Below are 17,926 nucleotides of genomic sequence, written 5' to 3' on the forward strand. Positions count from 1 at the left end.
AGTTTAATGAAGATGCTTAAGTAGTCCAAGGCTTCCAGTAATGTTTAAACTTCTGTTGTTCAAGCCTTAAAGTAAAAGTGAGTTTCTCCATCATGAAAATATTGTGAACTACATAAATCCAGTTTTCTACTGCGGGGGCACAAGGAAGTGTTGACAAGGATTTTTTTTTCATTTCACTGAAGGATGCTATTAAATATTCCAGTTTGTAAATAAGGAAAAGATAACACAAATCCATGAAACGATAGAGCAGTAGCTTTAAGATAAATAATCAGCTTAAATATTTTCAGCTGGCTGTTAAGTATTAATGCTGCATCTTATTAAAACAGCAGCAGATATAATTCCTCCTGTGTGCTCTACTCCTCACTGGACACACCCATAAAACCTCCAAACTTTCATTAACATTCACTTTCAGTAGACCATGTTGCAATTTTCACATTTTGTTTATTTCTTTTAAAAAGGTTAAAAGGTACAAAAGGTCATTAAATGAGAGACAGTAGACAGAGACAGTAAAGGCTAAAATGCAGATGTTCATTTCATGATCACTCTCTGGAAGTCTGACCACCCACATTGATTCATGTTCACAAAACAGATTTATAGATTCAGGGAATTCAAAGCTGCCTTTGAACAGTTGTTTTTGAAGAAGTGCAGGTATTTACAGCTGATACTGTAGCTCTATGTTTTAGTACAATCAGGATTCAGTTGCTGTTGATGTGCAGTTTTTCTGGATGCTGTGTGTTTTTTTGGTCACAGGTGTAGGTGTCACTGAACTGGTGGAGGTCCCTCAGCAGGCCTGCAAACTGCTCCTCCTGTTTGAGCACAGAAAACAGAAAACATTGCTCGTTTATTTCCAGGCTGAAAAGTAAAAATTATGGAGTACCAGTTTGGCCTGGTGGCTAAGCTGCACATAAGGCACATGTGTCTGATTAAAGTGTCCACCAGAGGCTGGCTCCAGAGGCTGCAGAGACACTTTCAACACTTGTATAAAAGTCTCTGTATGTACAGCTTTTCTTCAAAGATATAGATTTGTTTCTACACTACCAGTTAGGAGAAAGAAAAATCTTTATGTTTTAGAAATAGGCAGGAAATTAGCTATAGTAAACATAAACCAATTTCAATCCCCCTCAAAACTCATTATCTTTTTAACCAGAATTCAGTTGAAACCATGATATCAAACTTGAATAAGGTCATGGCTAAGTGTCTTTAAAGTTGGGTTACAGTTATTGAGGCTCAGGTGTTAGATTTTAATCAGTTTTATTGTTCTTAAACTGCATATGTTGGCTTTTGTCTGACATTTCTGTTTGTCATAATGAAGCAGCAACCTCTGGTCTTAATATAAAGTCAATGCAGAATTGCTAAGAACTTCAAATACTCGTGTGTGTCAGCACCAGGAACCAGATTTGCAGCCGTGTTTGCTATCTGCACATGTACGTAAGCCGATGTATTTTCTTTCTTTATTTTTTTTTTGCTTTTCTTTTCAACCCGTTTCGGTGATTCAGGGTAAAGCTGTTAGCAGTGAAGCTAACTCCTCTCAACTCCACCTCCTCTTTGCCTCTCGTACAGTTAACTGAAAGTTAAGTTGAGCCAGGAAGGCTCAAAAACTCTTAATTAGAAACCAGAGGATGACTTCCTGTTGACCACATCCAAGTATTGCTGTACATGTTGTGTTTGGTTGTTATTCATTTTGCCACACGGGGGAGCCAGAGTGCATCTTTGTCTGTTTACCGCCCTACACTCTCCTGGTAATTGTTTACTGTTAACCCTGTAATGCATTCAACATGATAAGCCGTGTCCATTTTTTCCCTCATTTTTTCTAATTTTTCTTGGGCCATGAAAAAAAAAAAATCATTATTTTTTAATCATTTGATTTTGTTCAGAGAGTTACAGACATGTCCACTCCAGAGGACTACATATAAAAATTATTATTTCTTTTAAGGTTTCAAAACATTCGAAATTATTTTGCATTTTTAGATTTTATAGTTGTTAAATTTTTTACTCTCTACTGCATATCTATAATTTTATGAAAAAAGATGACATGTTTAAAAAAAAAAAACCTCAACAACAGCCCTTTTCTAATGCCATTAGAAAGATTAAAACAAATTCAGAACTGTAAAAACATTGAACTATCACGAGTGTTGCTGAACTACGACCAAGTCCTTCTGCTCATGAGAGTAGTTCCTCCAATAACACTGAGGATTGAAATATTCAATTGATAAGTAATTAAGTGGATGCCCTGAAAAAGCACCACCAAAGACAGAGCAGGAGAAGCTGGGCCAGTTTTTTAAAAGGGCTTTAAGGGTAATAACTGTAAATTATTATCATTGCCCCACAAAAGCGTTCTCAATATCCTCATTTTAGGCCATTCTGAAGATCCCGTTGAAACGCTCCGTTTGGAGAATAACCTCCAGTAACCTCACAACGTCACAGCCCTTTGTGCTCTGATTGGTCAGTTCTATCAGAGGGGCGGAGGGGGTAGAGCCAGGGGGCGGTTTTTGCAGCATGGCAGTATTTACAAAATCGCCACATTGAATGGAGCAGACCGAGCGAGTTTGCTGTTTGCCAAAACTTCACCGTAAGGCATTGATAGCACTAATAAATGGCAGAGTGTAGGATACGTCCTTTTGTATTGGACCCCGAGTCAGACCCGGACGGTTCTGCAGCTCAGGAGGAAGAAAATCCACCTGGACACAGATCATCTCAGGACGCTTCAGTGTGGTGAGTCAAACCGGTACTGTAACATGTATAGTTTATACGTTTATACTCGGCTCTTGGTGGGTGTATCCCTCGGAGGCGGTTGTGTGACTAACTGACATCACAGAGGAGGAGCTGCTTTATCAGATTACGCCAATAAAAAGAGAGGATCCTCATCACGAAGGTCGAAATCTCGCTGCCAAATGTCTGTGACCTATTTTCAGAGGCATCAAATCTCGTTCTAGTTTATCAGAAAAAATACAATATCTCATTTTTTGAAAATTCAGGGGGTGAAAGGTCTTGTTTTCAAATTTATTATATTATATGTAAGTATTAAATCAGGCATCAGCATGATATGTCCTCTTTAAGTCTGCAGCAGCAATACTTACTGCACTGATCCATGCATCTACTCCTCTGGACCATGCATTTATAAAGCAAAACTGGAGTACATACGAAAAATGTACAAAAGCTGAAAATTAAACAGTTCTGATTCTTACCAGTGTGTTCATACGCTCAGCAGCTGCTATGGCAACCCCCAGCTTCCGCTCATCTTCCTCCCTCTCCTCCTCAATCACACCCAGCCTGAGACGCACACAGAGAAATGAGTTTTCTGACTCTGAAACAGAGTACTTCAAAGATCTGCTTGGAGCATTGCAGCTGTCTTACCTGAAGGTGGCACTAGCGAGCTGCTCGTCTTTCATAGCCAGCAGATTACGGAGTTCAGTCACCTCCGCCTGCAGCATTGCATTCTGGTCCTGGCTTTGGATGATGAAATCCTCCAGGCGCTTTGCCATGTCCAGCTCGCGCTCTGTGACCTGCTCGATTCCCAGACGCAGCTCTGACAGCTCCTGAGCGTGCTGGTGTTAGGAGAACAAATGGATATGCATAGGGATGAAATCACACATGCTTTAGCCATGATGAGGTCATTTCAGAGGGTAGGAGGTTAGACGTACCCTGTCCAGTAGGCTGAAATGTTCACTCTCAGTTTTCATCTCACTGGACTCCCTGTTGTTGTCTTTGATCCAGGGAACCGGTGCAGGTGGACGTCTGATACTTTCACACTGAAATGGCATAAAACAAATTAAACAAGATTCTCTCTGACCAAACAAAGAGTTACACTATCTGAGTCAACACATGTCAAAAATAAGAGTCACTGAAGAAGAAATGGATTTCATGGGGTATGGGCACTCACAGCTCCTGTCATCACTCACTTTATTTGGCAGTGTGATATGCGGCTGGTTGGTCTCCATGTTTGTTGGGAGATCTTCAGAGCTCGTCTGCCTCTTTAGGGCTTGTTTTGCGTAGCCGGTGGGTCGGTGTGGAGCACTCAGGGTTCTTTTGATGGGCTTCCCACCCCTCATACTCCTCTGAGTCTTTACATCTCTGCTGAATGAACATACAAACAAATGGACACATCTGTGAAATGACAGCTAATGCTATCAAAGAGACTTGTTTTTATTACCTGCCGATTAACGAAAAAAATAAAACTTTTCTTGTGTGAACAGATATTTTCATTCCACCACAGTCATACCTGTCATTGCCTTTGTAGTCTGCAGGAAGCTGCTGGTAAGAGGATTGGTGAGGGCTGTACTTGCCCAGGTCTCTTGGAGGGATGTACTCTGGCTTGCTGCAAGAAAAAGCGGGCTTATAGAAAAATATTTAAAAAAAACAACAAAAAAACAAAAACAAAAAAGAGATATTTCAAGCAAGTTGGAAAAGATGTAGACCTGAAACATACCTGCTAACTACAATCCGAGGGGCTTCAGGGCCCAGTGACTCTGATATCTGGTTCAGAATAGAAGGCAGAGGATCCAGCTTGTCGATTGTGTCCTGAGGAAGAAATATTCTGCATGTTAGGTCCAATTAAGCTCTAATCTGTGACCATGTGGTCAGTGTTGTGATCTGTTTTGCATCAGACATTGATATCAGTGTTCCTGACTACAACAACGTGTGAGTCCTTATTATCTACCTTGGAATTAGGGCCAGGTTAAGAGTCCAATGACTTCCACCAGGGGCCACTGTTGTCCAAGGGTAACCAGTGCTTGCCAGTTTGTGGTTATTTTTTAATGAAAGCAGGCTATGGCACAATCTACTCTTCGGAGGGTAATTGTTTCATTTGATAAACTAATAAATAAATAAATAAAGTTGAATAGTTTTTTCTTCACACTTGTGTATTTTCTTGGTTCTGGATTTCTTCTGTAGGCTGACACTTGATGTTCATTGACTTCAGCAGTGGCACGAAAAATGTTTACATGTTCACACATCTTGCATTATTTATTTTTTTTACCTAGCCCCTCTCTGCTGATGTTCTCTATTGCAACTAGACTTAAGTTACATTTGGAGTGGATCATCACTTTGTATGGCTCATTTTTTGGTCATGGACACCAAACTGGTTTTGTCTTCAGTGATATTTTTACTACTTTTCTCCTGTGTTTGTCTGGAGATCCTACATGTAACCATGGCCACATTATTTACATTTGAACTCAGCTGTTAGCAGTCTGTAGCATGTCAATGCTAACTGGTGCAAGGCCTGATGTCTTCCCACAAGGTGAGGAGAAGGAGGTGAGGACGACGTGCTGGTTCTCAGGTGTGAGATAGAAACTGACGACATGGACCTGTCCTTCCATCCTTCATTTTTGGGAATGTAAGATCTATCTCCAATAAGATGGACGCGCTAGCCATGCTAACCCAGCAACAGAGGGAATACCAGAAGGCAGAGTAGCATCATGCTATTCACAGACATGGCTAACAGAGCTAATATCAGACACCAACGCCATGTTGGAAGAGCTTCACCTGCTGTGAGCAGACAGGATCCAGGAGACAGAGACTGAACAGACTGCTGAAGAAGCTCAGTCCTGGACCCTGTGGGGGTGGAGACTGGCTGAACTGGACAATGATGGACAAGCTGTCAGCATCTATTTTCTTATGGAACTTTTTGCACTTTCTATACACTTTCTTACTTTTGTTTTCTTGATTGCTGCTGTGACTCCTCCTGAATTTCCCCTCTAGGATAAATAAAGTATTTTCTATTCTATTCTATTCTATTTAACCTCATTTTTTACTCGTGAAGAGTTTTAAGAGTCAGAAAAATGTATCTTTGGAAGTCAGCGCAAAAAAAAAAAAACGTGTTTACCTTACATGCCTCAAAGTTATAAGCAGCCTAATCTGCTCCAAGTATTAAGGTCAGAACACAACAGATGCATCTCTAGTCCAGCTCTGCTTTGTAACGGCACTGTACAGGTTTCTACTCAAGTAAATGTATCAACTCACTCTGGATCCACTCTGTTGCGGTCAGTTGCTACAGTTTAACATCATTGAGTCAGTAACCTCCAGCTATGAGACATGAAGCAGATGTATATGTGCTAAAAACAGCAGTTCACTGAGTGTCCACTTGACCAGAAAGCCATGTACGCATTAAACCAAAAAAGATGCAGAAATTAACATACCAATAGCCTGGTTAAAAAATACTTTAGTCTGAGTGGTCCCCAAGCAGAGCCACAAACTGTCACCATTACATTGAAATCTTCAGGTTCCACATAAATGCCATGAGAGCCTGTCAGTGGTCTTCAGTGAATTGGACTCTGGTTTTATCATCCTACCTGGTCTTTTTGATAGATGATATCCACCAGCAGACCGTGCAGCACAGCCAAGCGCAGCGGCAAGTCCACGTAACCGTCAAAGGAAGTCATGGGGATTTCAGTGTCTGAGCTGGAAACTGTTTGTAGAAAGCCCCTCATGCCGTTCCAGTGCTGCTGCAGGAACTCATTCATAAAGAGCATGTACTCCTCCTTCTCTCCAAACCTGATCAGAACGAAACACTTCATTTGCTCTGAACTTATCCACACGGTCAAAAGATGACTCCCTCAGGTGTGAATGCACAAAGAAATTTGTTTAGCCTCCAACGTTCTACTCACGATGTGAAGTTGGCCAGATTCTGGATAACTTTGGCCGTTAAGGTGAGGGTGCGCAGGGTGTTTGGCTCTGGATAAGGCTGCATCAGCCCAAAGAGGGACGGGCTCAGGATCGCAGAACACAAGAAGCGGAGGAAGAGAGAAGCAGAGATGAGGCGCTGACCGATCTCTGGTCGACCCTGGTCTTCACATAGCTCCACCCAGCTGGAGAAGATCCTGTTCAGCTCTTCAGGAAATGGTCTGAAGGAAAAAACAGAGAAACATCCCTAACATTAGTCAGTTTCATCAGCTTAAATATAACACCTGGCCTCACATCCTCTCTTCACTCACCCATGGAGCCCAATAATCTTTTGCACCACCTCCTCACAGGTATCCATCAAGTGCTTTTGGTTGTTTGCCAATTCAGAAGCAGGACATTTACGAGGGTCAACTTCACAGTTCTCCCCCGAGGCGTAGAGACGGTTGATAAAGTCTCCTGTAGTTAAAAAAAAAAACACATTTAGAATAAAACTGGTGATGCCAGTTTCAAGAAACCACCTTGACCCCTGAATTAGCCAACCTAGTGTGTCGATGAGGTACTTCTGGCCGACCAGCTTCATGTAGTCGTCGATGGCTTTTGTGGCGAGTGTGTTCTCTCTGAAGATCAGCGCCTCCTTCTCCCCAAGACGCTCCACCTCTGCACTTCCCAGATCAATGAGGAACTCCTGAAACACGACAGCCAGTCAAGACAAAATGACTTTTCATCCCTGTGTCTAATTTTGAAGCCACATTTGTTGTACACTTTTAAATGTGGGTATTAAAAATGTTGTTTTGAGTTGATGTATTCTTTCATCAGACTGTGCTCTACCTTTGCTTTGCCAATACTCTGCAGTACGTGGACCAGAGCTCCTGCCAGCTCCTCTTTCTCCTTCACATTCAGAAGTGGCTCCAGGCTTTGGCACATGTCCACGTAATACACCGTCACATACTCGGCAAATTCTTTGTACTTCTCCATGGGCAGCACCTGCAAATTCTGGAAACGAGCTTTGATGCGGAGTGAAGCTTGAGGACCGAGCAGCTCTTTGCTTCCTGCTGTGCCCGAGGGTTTGTACGGAGTGATAGGGTACCATTTCTCCTGGTAGGTCCTCCCTCGGATCTCGGCTAAAGGTATGGCCACGCTGCCCAGAGGGTGAAGGCTGGAGTCGTCCCGGGAATGGCGTTTTTTCTTGGGATCCTCTTCACGGAAGACGTGCAAGGAGATCTGGGAGATGCAGGGCAGGTTGTCCAGCTCAAAGAACTCACCCCAAAATAACTGACACCCTCCAGCCGCACCGCCACTGGACCCCAGGGCCCCTGAAGAGCCATTGGAGCTGTCACCTGCCTGGCTGGATTGGCTTGATGGCTTGCCCACAGCTCTGCTGCTGGTTCTGGCAAACAAGGTGCCGTCCAGGTGTACCTCGCAGTAATAACGCCTTTTGGGGGTCAGATCCTTTGCTTCGTTTACCCACAGACTGATGGAGTTCTCTGTGCGCTTGATGTTATCCTGTGAATAATCAAAGATGATATATTTTAGTCTGGTCTGTGTTTTTATCTTTTAACAAGCTGTTCTTTTGAAGCAGAGAGCTAATGGCTAACCTTATTGGGCTGAGCCGCTCGCCTCAAGTCTTCAATCCAGCGATCCCGCTCAGCAGCAGACGTGCATCCAAAGCAGTGGGTGTTTTCTGAGTTTATCACCTGTAGAGAGTTTCTTATTAGACATTATTAAAGCGCTGATTAATGGCCCTCAAGCAGGGGTGTGTCCAGAGGGGTAACCAGGGGGGGGGGGGGGGGGGGGGGGGGGCGGCACGGGCTGCATTAAAGTTTCAATGGTTACTCTTAAGCGAGCAATCTGATTTGCCAGAGGTGGGAAAACTATTTGGGCTGCACTGCAACAGTTTGTTGCTTGGTTCTGCTTGTACTGTAAATATTAACGTCACACTTTTAATTTTGTCCGTACACAAAGACTTTAAGATAAATCTTTGCATAGACGCATTCTTCTATTAATCTAAACTTTCAAATATACCTTTATTTATTTGACATCTTGTCCAGTTTTCAAGATAGAAAGAAGTTTAGGAATTAAATTGTTGGGTCTCTGTTGAGTAATTTTTAAAAAAAGTACATATGACTGTTTTTGTGAAACTTAAATGTAAAATGTTTAAGATGCTTAAAGGACTGTCCAGAAAGGCTTGTGTTTTTTTCTGGGATAAAGACTCCATATCCCATAAGCACTAGCACTCACTGTTTTAAGGACGTGACTCATGCCAAGGTGTTTGTTCTTTTGGAGAGCAGTTCTTCTTTTTAACACTAATTTTCTTTGTTCAAGACAACTTCCAGGATGCAAAGTGACAAGGTCATGTATTTGTTTTTAGATATGAAGCGCTATAAACATGACATAATTTGTCTCTCAGTGTGTCTCAGACTATCTTTTTGGTGTGACGCACAGCCCAGTGCTGAAATGTGTTTGTAGCACGTAACGTTGGTTAATCCTGGTTATGTCCTACCAGAGCTCCTCTACCAACTCCAACCTCACCAATCAGAGCTAATGTAACCTCACTCTGCATTTTATTGATAGACTCTCAAGTTTGAGCAGACCACTGCAGCTTAACCCATGTTTTAGCCTTCAGCCTGTGTTTTGGCCTTTAGCCCATGCTCTATCATGCTCCTGTTTATCTTTCTTCTGCTCCTCTGTCCTTTTACTGTCTGACAGTTAGGCTTCAGTGTCTACAAAGTTGCTAAATCTATCCAAGAAATTGTTTTCAGCAGAGAAAAACAGAGAAAAACACAGATCTCTCTTTGTGATCTTGGTGTTTTTGCTCATGCTCTGTCACTCTCCTGTTGAGGTTTCTTTTGCCCTGACTTCCTTTTTCTTTGTGACAGTCAAGCTCTAATGTCAATCATTGCTGCTAATTAGATCTTTCTTCTCACTAGTAAACTTTGCCGGCCAGTGTAGTGTTGTTGTTGTGGAAAATTCAGTCAACATGCTGTGAATTACTTTGTATTTTTTATATCCTGGACAAGAAAACTTAGATATAGCATCTTGAAATAACCAATTCTGGCACTGATAATCTCATTTTAAAATATGGATTACGATCACACATAATAAAGAAGTTCAAGATCACTTTGAAAGTCCTCAAAGTGCCTTTAAAGTAGGTAGTTGGTGTATGTACTTAATGCTACCCTGCGACCACCCGGGTCCATAAAAAGTGTGGACACACCCCTGCATTTCAACAGACTGTAAGTTCACCTCGAAGCAGTACTTTTCTCCCAGGATGGAGCTGTGAACCGGCCTGATGACAGTGCTGGTGTCGGCACTCAGATCCAGACCCACCGCACTGACTGGGATGGAAACTGACTCCCGGGAACCATAATGCCTGTAAAATTAATTAAAAAAAACCATCAAACAATGAAAGCCTTGGAAATGTTTGTTTTTAAACCCTGTTTTTAAGGTAAAAGTTATTTCTTTATCTCTCAGGAGAAACTTGCTGGGGTTAAAGAGTCTCCTTCATCCTGGCACAGATAGACAGCCTAAGTTAAAACAAGTTTTTGACAAACAATGAAATCCTGAAGTTTATGTCTTTAGTTAATTTGTTCCAAAAGAAGAGGACAGCAAACCACAACACATAACCTTTGGAACAGACAGTAAGAAAAGGTCCTGAGACTGAAGGTTACAAGTTCCTGTACTCCTCTGCATGATGTAGGTTAGAAGGCACGAAGGAAACTGACCTGAAATAAACATGCAAATAAGAATACGCCTGCTTTTGTATTCTGTGAGCAGACAAGGAAGACAGACCAACGTGTTAATAACGCAAACTGTGAGGAGTGAGAGCACTGTAGTCGGTTTTGAACCCTAGTCCTTTATTAAACATGTTGTTTGATGCATGTGAGCTTTGAGAAAAGGCAGGCCAGATTTGTTTCTAAAACAAAAACTCATAGTTTCAGTCTCAGTCTTTGAGCAGCTGCTCAAAACAAGGTGCAAAGAAAGAGAAGGGTTGATAAGAGGAAGTTCTATTTGTTTTGTTTTTTTTCATTTGACGTAACTTTTTCAGTGTTATGTTCTCCCTGTCAAAGCTTTTATTGTGTGTTTTAGGCATTATTATTAAAATACTGACATTATTATTTTTTCTTTCAACATTTTATTTTCTTTGCACTATAGATTATAAACAGACTTTTTATAATCATTTGCAAACCATCCAGCTCTGTTTACATTAAAGAGGGGGTTATATGCCCTTTTTAGGCTTTATACTGTCCAACTATAGAGCATTAAAGATATCCTGTTTTTCTCTCACTGGTGTCTCTTTAAAGCCTAAACCCCCTCCCTTCTGATTGGCCAGCCCTCTGGCCACATGTTAGGGAGCCATGGGCAGACCATGATGTTTGAAGCCTTCCCTGATTATATCATGATCCAGTTACGAGGTCTTTATGTGATGACCTCCTTGAGTCAGCAAGTCTCCTGCAATTTGTTTTTTTATTTTTAGGACGAACTGTTTAGATCAGTTTACTGTCCGATTCAGGGATTTCTAGGATATATAGATATGGAGATAATCTGCATCTTTAGTATGAACATACAGCATTGTTACTTTGAAACCATGTTTACATATCAGAAAGCACAAAACCCCATCTGCAATATTTCACTCAGTGCCCCAACATTCTTTTCTTTTTTTTCAATGTAAAGTATTAAAAAACTAAGGACTAAAGAACTGCACTGTTTTGCTCTTCTGAACATCTCAACAAGTCTTACCTGCTTCCTTTGTTTAGGCCCATCTGGTTTAGAGGGGCGTTGTTGTTCTTCTTGGCCTTGTTCTCCAGACGACGCTTGATCAATGCCTATGGGTTAAAAAAAGGAAACGCTGTGTCCATCACCCATCAACAGGAAATGCAGGAGAAGCAGAAAGATTGCTATCTGCTGTGTACAACCCTCACCCTCACACCACCATCCTGGCTCTTTGGTCGGGGGCCACTCTGCTGGCCCATGGAGTCAGGGCTACATTCTGTGAAGAAAAAAGAATAAAGTTTTATCTCTCTGTGACTTAAATTAGATAATCATGAACTTAAAAATGTATGCACATCATTCCTCACATATTTTTGTTCCATACTCTTTTTTTCATCAAGCAACTACCAATACCAACTGATACATGTTTGCTTCACAACTTTTTCAACGATAATGAAATCATTATCATCACTTTGGCTTAAATATTATTCATTTCAACATTTCTCCTTTACAGAGAAACAGTAAAAAAAAAAAAAAAAAAAAAAAAAAAGAACTTTGTCACTGCTGTAACATTGACTAATACTCTCAGATTAGTCCATAGAGGATGTGGTTATTATCTGGAGCAGCAGCATTCTAAGTAAAGTTTACCTAATGTTTGTACTTCTCTAGCAACATATCTACTTGTTTGCTTTCTGAATTTATTTATTTATTTATTTATTTATTTACTTATTTATTTATTTTTGCTTTCCCACAAATTCATATACCATCACTGGAAAACAAACTGTTTACACTACCTCCACAAAATCACAAATGTTACCGTTATTTTTACAGTACCTTGATTATTACTGTAGACCTTGTTGCTGCAGAGATATATTCTATTAAATGTGGGCAAAAGACATGGAAAATAGGCTAGTTTTACCAAAGCAAAGCTTGAAATCAGAGAATCCTTTTCTGCTATGATTGTCTTATTTGTATTACATTGTTTTACTCAAAAACTTAACCCCAAGAAAGCGTTTATGTCTTAGTTTTAGTTTAAAAAAAGATTTATTTGACTTAGTATGAGCTTCATTTAACTAAAAAGTCTAGAAAATAAAATTTTATTTCATGATGTTAAAAGACAGCAACGACATCTGAAACCAATGAGGTAAGAAAAGTTTCCTGAAATAAGATCTCTTAATACAAGATTTCAAACATTTCAAGCATCATTTATGTCTTTTAATATCTTAAAATAGAACATGTTGCTGGACTAATCAGGCAAATACGGCTCACGTTGAGTCTAATAAATAATTTTACAATCGCTCGCTTAGATTTCAGTGTTTGCAGTGCAGCCCTCTCTCAGATGGGTGCACTGCAAAGAAGATGAAAGTTTGAAATTAAGACAACTTAAGAAGAGTTTCTTCTGCTTACCCAAAGCCCCACCACAAACAATCCAGCGCTTAAATCCCATCATTTAGCCTTTCTTCTCATCAACATATGTTGAGCAGATTCAGTTTCTACCAGTCAGGATCTACTCGGTTAGGTCTCAATACAGCCTCTGAGCTTCTTCTCAGACAGACACCAGAGCTGAATGGAGGCATCAGCTCTGTGCACTCCCCCTGTCCTCCGTCTCTCTCTTGTTGCTAGAACACCCAGGCTTGATGCTATCTTCCCCCAAAAAAGTAGAGGAAGCAATTTGATAGTCACTCGCACGCATAAACATTCTGCTGTTTCCTCTGTGACTGTCTGCAGAGTCATACCCAGTGATGCTGTGATGTCAGGATCAGTTAATCTAATGATCAAAACTTCTGTGGTTGTCGCTTCTTCTTTTCTTTTTAAATGCATTTTATCATAAAGTCTACTTTTCATTTCCATGATTGTGTATTAATATGTGTGTCTTTTTGTGTGTGTGCCTGTGTGTATGTGTGTGGTATATTAACCTGCATCAATATCAACCAGGTTTTGCATGCTGAGGTTAGAGAGGCAGCTGCTGACACGGTTTCGTGTCCAGAATGTCGGCTGAAAAGGAGAAAAACAAACTCACAGGTTTTTGATACTCTATAAACATGAAACAACATTTTAGTCCATAAAACAGTCATGCTGCTGTTACTGAAAGTCAAATGCTCTTAATTCAGAGTGTTTCTGCTAGTGCAACATAGACTTTTTTCTATCCACACGTGGTGGTTATTGATGGGTGTGGGCATGTTTTACCTCTTCTTCAGAGGAGATAATGATTTGTCCATCCTCCAGGATGCAGTTGGTAATTTCCCATAGGGGGACCGCCTGAGCCGGGGTCCATGGGAGTCTTGGAAGAGCACAGCTGGTGGGGATACCTGCTGCTGATTCATCCACATCTGCCACATAAACACACACACATACACACAATCAAGAACACTAAGAATTGACACTGTTGGATCAGTTCGTCCACACCGCACAGAAACATGCTCATAAAGCCACACATTCAATGAGTCAAGTCTGTAAAAGGTGAAATCAATTTGACTTGCAGACCATAATTGCAGGCACATGCCAGCTCTTTTTTTTTGGTTAATTACGTCGTCATTATCTCCCTCAGCACTTGGCCACCCTCATAATTGTCGAGTTATGGAGCTCCTGATGCTATCGCAGTCTTTTCATGACGCACCAGGATGAGTTGCACATCCTGTGGAGTGGATTGAATCAGTTTTTATACATTTCAGTGAGCTTAGCTGGCATGAATATCAGGTACTCAAACTGTCATAGATGTTGGCTTTTGAACAGTGCGCTGACAATGGGCTGGGTGTTCCCTGTTAAAGACTGGAGGAACCAGCACCAAAGACGAAAAATTGTAAAATGTTGAATTCTGAAGAGTGCAGCACAGTTTTTCCACAAGTAACCAGTGTACCAGGCCTAATTAACCCCCATCCAAACTATACACAGGTTTATTTTAGCCCAGGCCACTCTGTACCCAGTGGTATAGCGTGGCCTGGTCCAAAATGTACCAGGTGTAAATAAGACAGACTTTATCCCTCTAGACCAGAATATACCCCCCTTGGGTAAGGGGTTTAATGTTTATGAAGTATTTGAATCAAGGAATGTTAGTCTCTGTGAATGCAAACAGGACCAAAAAGGTGGATAATCCGTCTAGAATCTGAGAAAATGGAAAAGCCTACACTGTTAAAAAAAATGTGTTTTTACAAGAAATGGTCTGTAATTTTTAACAGACATTTCCTGTTTTCTTAGAAAACAACAACATTCTAGTAGGCTCATAGATATTTTCAGTAATTATACATAGTCTAAAAAAAATCTGAATTTTACGGTTATTAACTCTTAATTTTTAAAGCATTTTTTTGTTTTTCAAAAACATTATACAAAACTGTAAAATTACTGAAATTATCTGTAAAATAACATCCTGGATGTTTTTTAGGTACTATGCCAGATGAACACTGTACTCTCCTCACTCATGGTTGCAATGCACTGATAAAAATAAAAATAAAAAAATAAATAAAATAACAACAACAAACCAACTGTAAGAAAAAGTGGTAAAAGCACTGGCAGCAAAGTTTCTGGACAAATACTGTAAAATTACAGTCAAACACTGTGAAAACATGGAACTACAAGACATGACTGTAGAAATACATGAATGAAATGTTTTTGATCAGAGACAAAACAAAACTCCAAACAGAACACATTGCCCTCCACCAAAAACACTTTCCTCTCATACATCACTGGTCATTCTGTTACCGTTTTTCTTTTATTTCACAGCAGTCATTTTTATTGTGACTGTGCTTATAACCATGAGTGAGGAGGACACACTGTGGATATGAGACTCCAGGGGATGCACCAGCTGTCTGTGCTCCATGGAGTGGACTGACTGTCTGCGTGCCACTGTGTGGACCCTGTGCCCAGTGATTTTTATGTTGTGTCTTGTTTTTAATAAACTAGATGGGTTGACAGTCTTTGCTATGTTGGTCAGTTTTTAATAACAATGTAGTTTGAATTACACTGTCGGTCCATGCTGTGTTGCACAGGCAGCCTGTTCCCCCAATGCAATATTTTAATGTTCAGCAGAGTCTTATATCCTCTGTGTGCCCTCCTCACTCACGGTTACAAAACACCATCACAACAAAAAGTATTTTGCTGTAAAATAATGGTAATTTTCTGCAAAACAGACACAATGAATTGCAATTTGGACTTTGGTGTAAATTGTTTTGTTTGAGGGACAAATGTAAAAATTAATTTGGAAACTGAAAAACATTTGTTATCTTAACATCAGACATTCTTTTGATTTAAACCATCTTTTCTATCAGCAGTTGAACACAGAAGCTGAGTACATTTCAAATAAAGACAAATAGTAACTTCAATTACAATAAAAAAAAGTGTATTGAAATCTGTTTAAAATATTAACTTTATGGTGGACTATGTAATAACAACTGTAACACCAGCTTTTGATGTTCCACCTGCCGCAAGGCAAAGGTCACTCATTACTACTGTTGTAACAGGGGATAAAATCTGGCCTGGAGGTTATGGAGTGCCCCAGACCCAAGTATACCTAAAATATAATCTAACCTCGGCCTCTTTAACTTTTGGCCTGTTATGGACCTTGACCTGGTTATGGAAACATGTGCCTGTACGTTCCTTTCTCTGCATGGAACAGTTTCAATCTGTGATGGATTTTATGATGATGCAGTGACAAACTGTGTTCACAGGCAGAAGAACTTTTCAATGTGGTTTTAAGCCAATGCTGTGATCTCCACTACAGAGGCGTGTCTGATTTTCAGCCTTTGAGATCAGTCATCAGTATGTCTGAAAAGTGAGTCTATTCCTATCCTTTCTTCTGATCTTTTCTTCTGAGAAACTCATCTATAAAATGTCCTTTTTTATACACTAAGTCATGCTACTAACCCATTGAAAATGAGGCAAACACTTCTAGTGCTTTGGTGTCCAGAAAGATCAAAATGAGCATGTGTTTTCCATACGACAATCAAGTTTATCAGCTCCGACCTCTAATAAGTTATCTTGGCATTATTTTTACTCAAGTACAGGGTTTAAATCATTTCCATCCCAATCATCGAGTTGTGTTATGCAGTTTCCCAAATTTGTTAGGTGAATTCAAAGTGACAGTGAATTGTTAATGCACACACTCACACAAACACAGCTCCATGATGGCTAAAGCCAATAAGCCAATAAGCTAAAGCCAAGACTACACAACCCCTGGGTGATGCAAGCATTACCCACTGTTTTTCATGTCTTTTCACATCTTTTTACGAATAATTCTTCTGTTGTAAGATCTTCTAATAATGCGCTTCACTTATCCTCTCAGTATGTTCCATTAAAAATCTTTCTTTTGTCTCAATTTGACTGTTTTTAGGTAGCTCTACTCTAAAGTGCCCAAATCTGAGCCACAGGAAACTTCTCAGTTGTTCCTCATTGGTAATAAGCTCCTCTGAACAGTGTCAAGCTCAGATCATTTGTGCGGTCAGGCTTTCACACACAGTTCATTCTCCATCGGTTGACAGGTCCACCCACCTAAGCTAAGCTCAATCATCTTAAAGTGAATCACACTTTGTGTTAAATCAGTTTCCTATGCCTGTTTGGATTAATGTTTGTCTTTAAGTTCTTCCCTTTAGATAAAAAAAACTGCTAAAGTTTGCTGGATATTTTTATCTGACTCTGTCTTGTGTGATCCTTTAAGCTAAACTTGTCTTTTTCACGTCTTGAAATTGTATATCCAATAAATTCTACTAGACATATGGTAAAAGAAAGAGGTCAGTGTTAAAATCAGACATCAAACTGAAAATGTTGAATATACTGACACATATTCACATGGAGGAAAGTTGTTCCTTCAGATTACATGATGTTACCTGGCAGTAAGTTGGGCGTGCTGCACCGACTCTGCAGCCTGGGCCTCTTGAGCTTCTGGGACACAGATCTCAGGTACTTTTTGAGGAGTGCTCCCCCACTCCCCCTCTGTGCGGGGTCTGTGGAGGAGGCCTCTGCAGCGGCTGAAGATGAGCCTGCCTGAGCTGAGGCGGCAGAGCTGGTGGATGGCGACAGGGCTGCAAACAGTGACCCGGGAGGCTCGGACAGAGCTCTCCTGAAGGGGTTCTTTTTGGCTCCTCCTGTGCTTTTCTCCGGCTTGGCTCCCTCTCCACCTTTCCCACTGGGTGCATGAGAGTCCTCGCTCAGGGCCTTTCTCCAGTTTTGCATCTTGTTCCATTTGTTCGTGGATGCCTTCTGAATCCTTTCAATGGTGGATGTTGAAGATGCTGCTGCTCCTTCAGCTTCTTCTCTCACTTCATTAAGAGCTCCTTTGGAGCCTGTTTGCCACTTGTACGTGTTGAGAGGGTCTGCAGGGTCAGATGCTTGTCCATGAGGAGGCTCCACGGGGGATTCCTTTCCCCTCTCTGGTAAATCCTGCTCTTGTACAGGTTGCTGAGCTGCAGACTCTACATCTTTCTCCTCTGTGCCCATTTTAGAGTCTTTCAGTTGACTCTTCAGTTTTCCTTCCTCTTTTAAGAATGAATACCTTCAAAAGAGACCTCTCTGGCTCCCGTCAGATGAACTTCTCTCCTAGAGACTGCTGTGAGTGCAAAAGGATGCCGATGTCCTCCTTGTCTTCTCTAGTTCTATCTCACTGCTTCTCTCG

At 40.8% G+C, this 17,926-nt stretch overlaps 1 protein-coding gene across 3 annotated transcripts; it reads right to left on the reverse strand.

Moving 5' to 3' along the window:
• Positions 1-340: 340 nt before the first annotated feature.
• rasal3 (RAS protein activator like 3) lies at positions 341-17,848 on the reverse strand. Of its 3 annotated transcripts, none has more exons than XM_074693420.1 (19): positions 17,142-17,848; positions 13,513-13,655; positions 13,242-13,320; positions 11,538-11,605; positions 11,356-11,441; positions 9,862-9,988; positions 8,214-8,312; positions 7,447-8,121; positions 7,159-7,303; positions 6,930-7,074; positions 6,603-6,839; positions 6,288-6,489; positions 4,427-4,518; positions 4,220-4,315; positions 3,900-4,071; positions 3,642-3,749; positions 3,355-3,545; positions 3,186-3,270; positions 341-806 (listed from the first exon to the last, which is right to left on the reverse strand). In XM_074693420.1, the coding sequence occupies exons 1-19, from the start codon at positions 17,749-17,751 to the stop codon at positions 696-698; spliced, it is 3,471 nt and encodes a 1,156-aa protein (XP_074549521.1). In that variant the 5' UTR covers positions 17,752-17,848; the 3' UTR covers positions 341-695. The 3 variants fall into 3 exon arrangements, with proteins under 3 accessions (XP_074549521.1, XP_074549512.1, XP_074549530.1); XM_074693411.1 differs by having other exon boundaries at positions 3,900-4,074; XM_074693429.1 differs by lacking the exons at positions 13,242-13,320; positions 13,513-13,655; positions 17,142-17,848 and adding an exon at positions 12,733-12,821 and having other exon boundaries at positions 3,900-4,074.
• Positions 17,849-17,926: the final 78 nt, after the last annotated feature.

The sequence above is a fragment of the Halichoeres trimaculatus genome, unplaced genomic scaffold (genome assembly GCF_033239565.1).
Source record: "Halichoeres trimaculatus isolate MK-OKI-2021-1 unplaced genomic scaffold, fHalTri1.1 fHalTri1_scaffold_2, whole genome shotgun sequence".
NCBI classification, from domain to species: domain Eukaryota; kingdom Metazoa; phylum Chordata; class Actinopteri; order Labriformes; family Labridae; genus Halichoeres; species Halichoeres trimaculatus.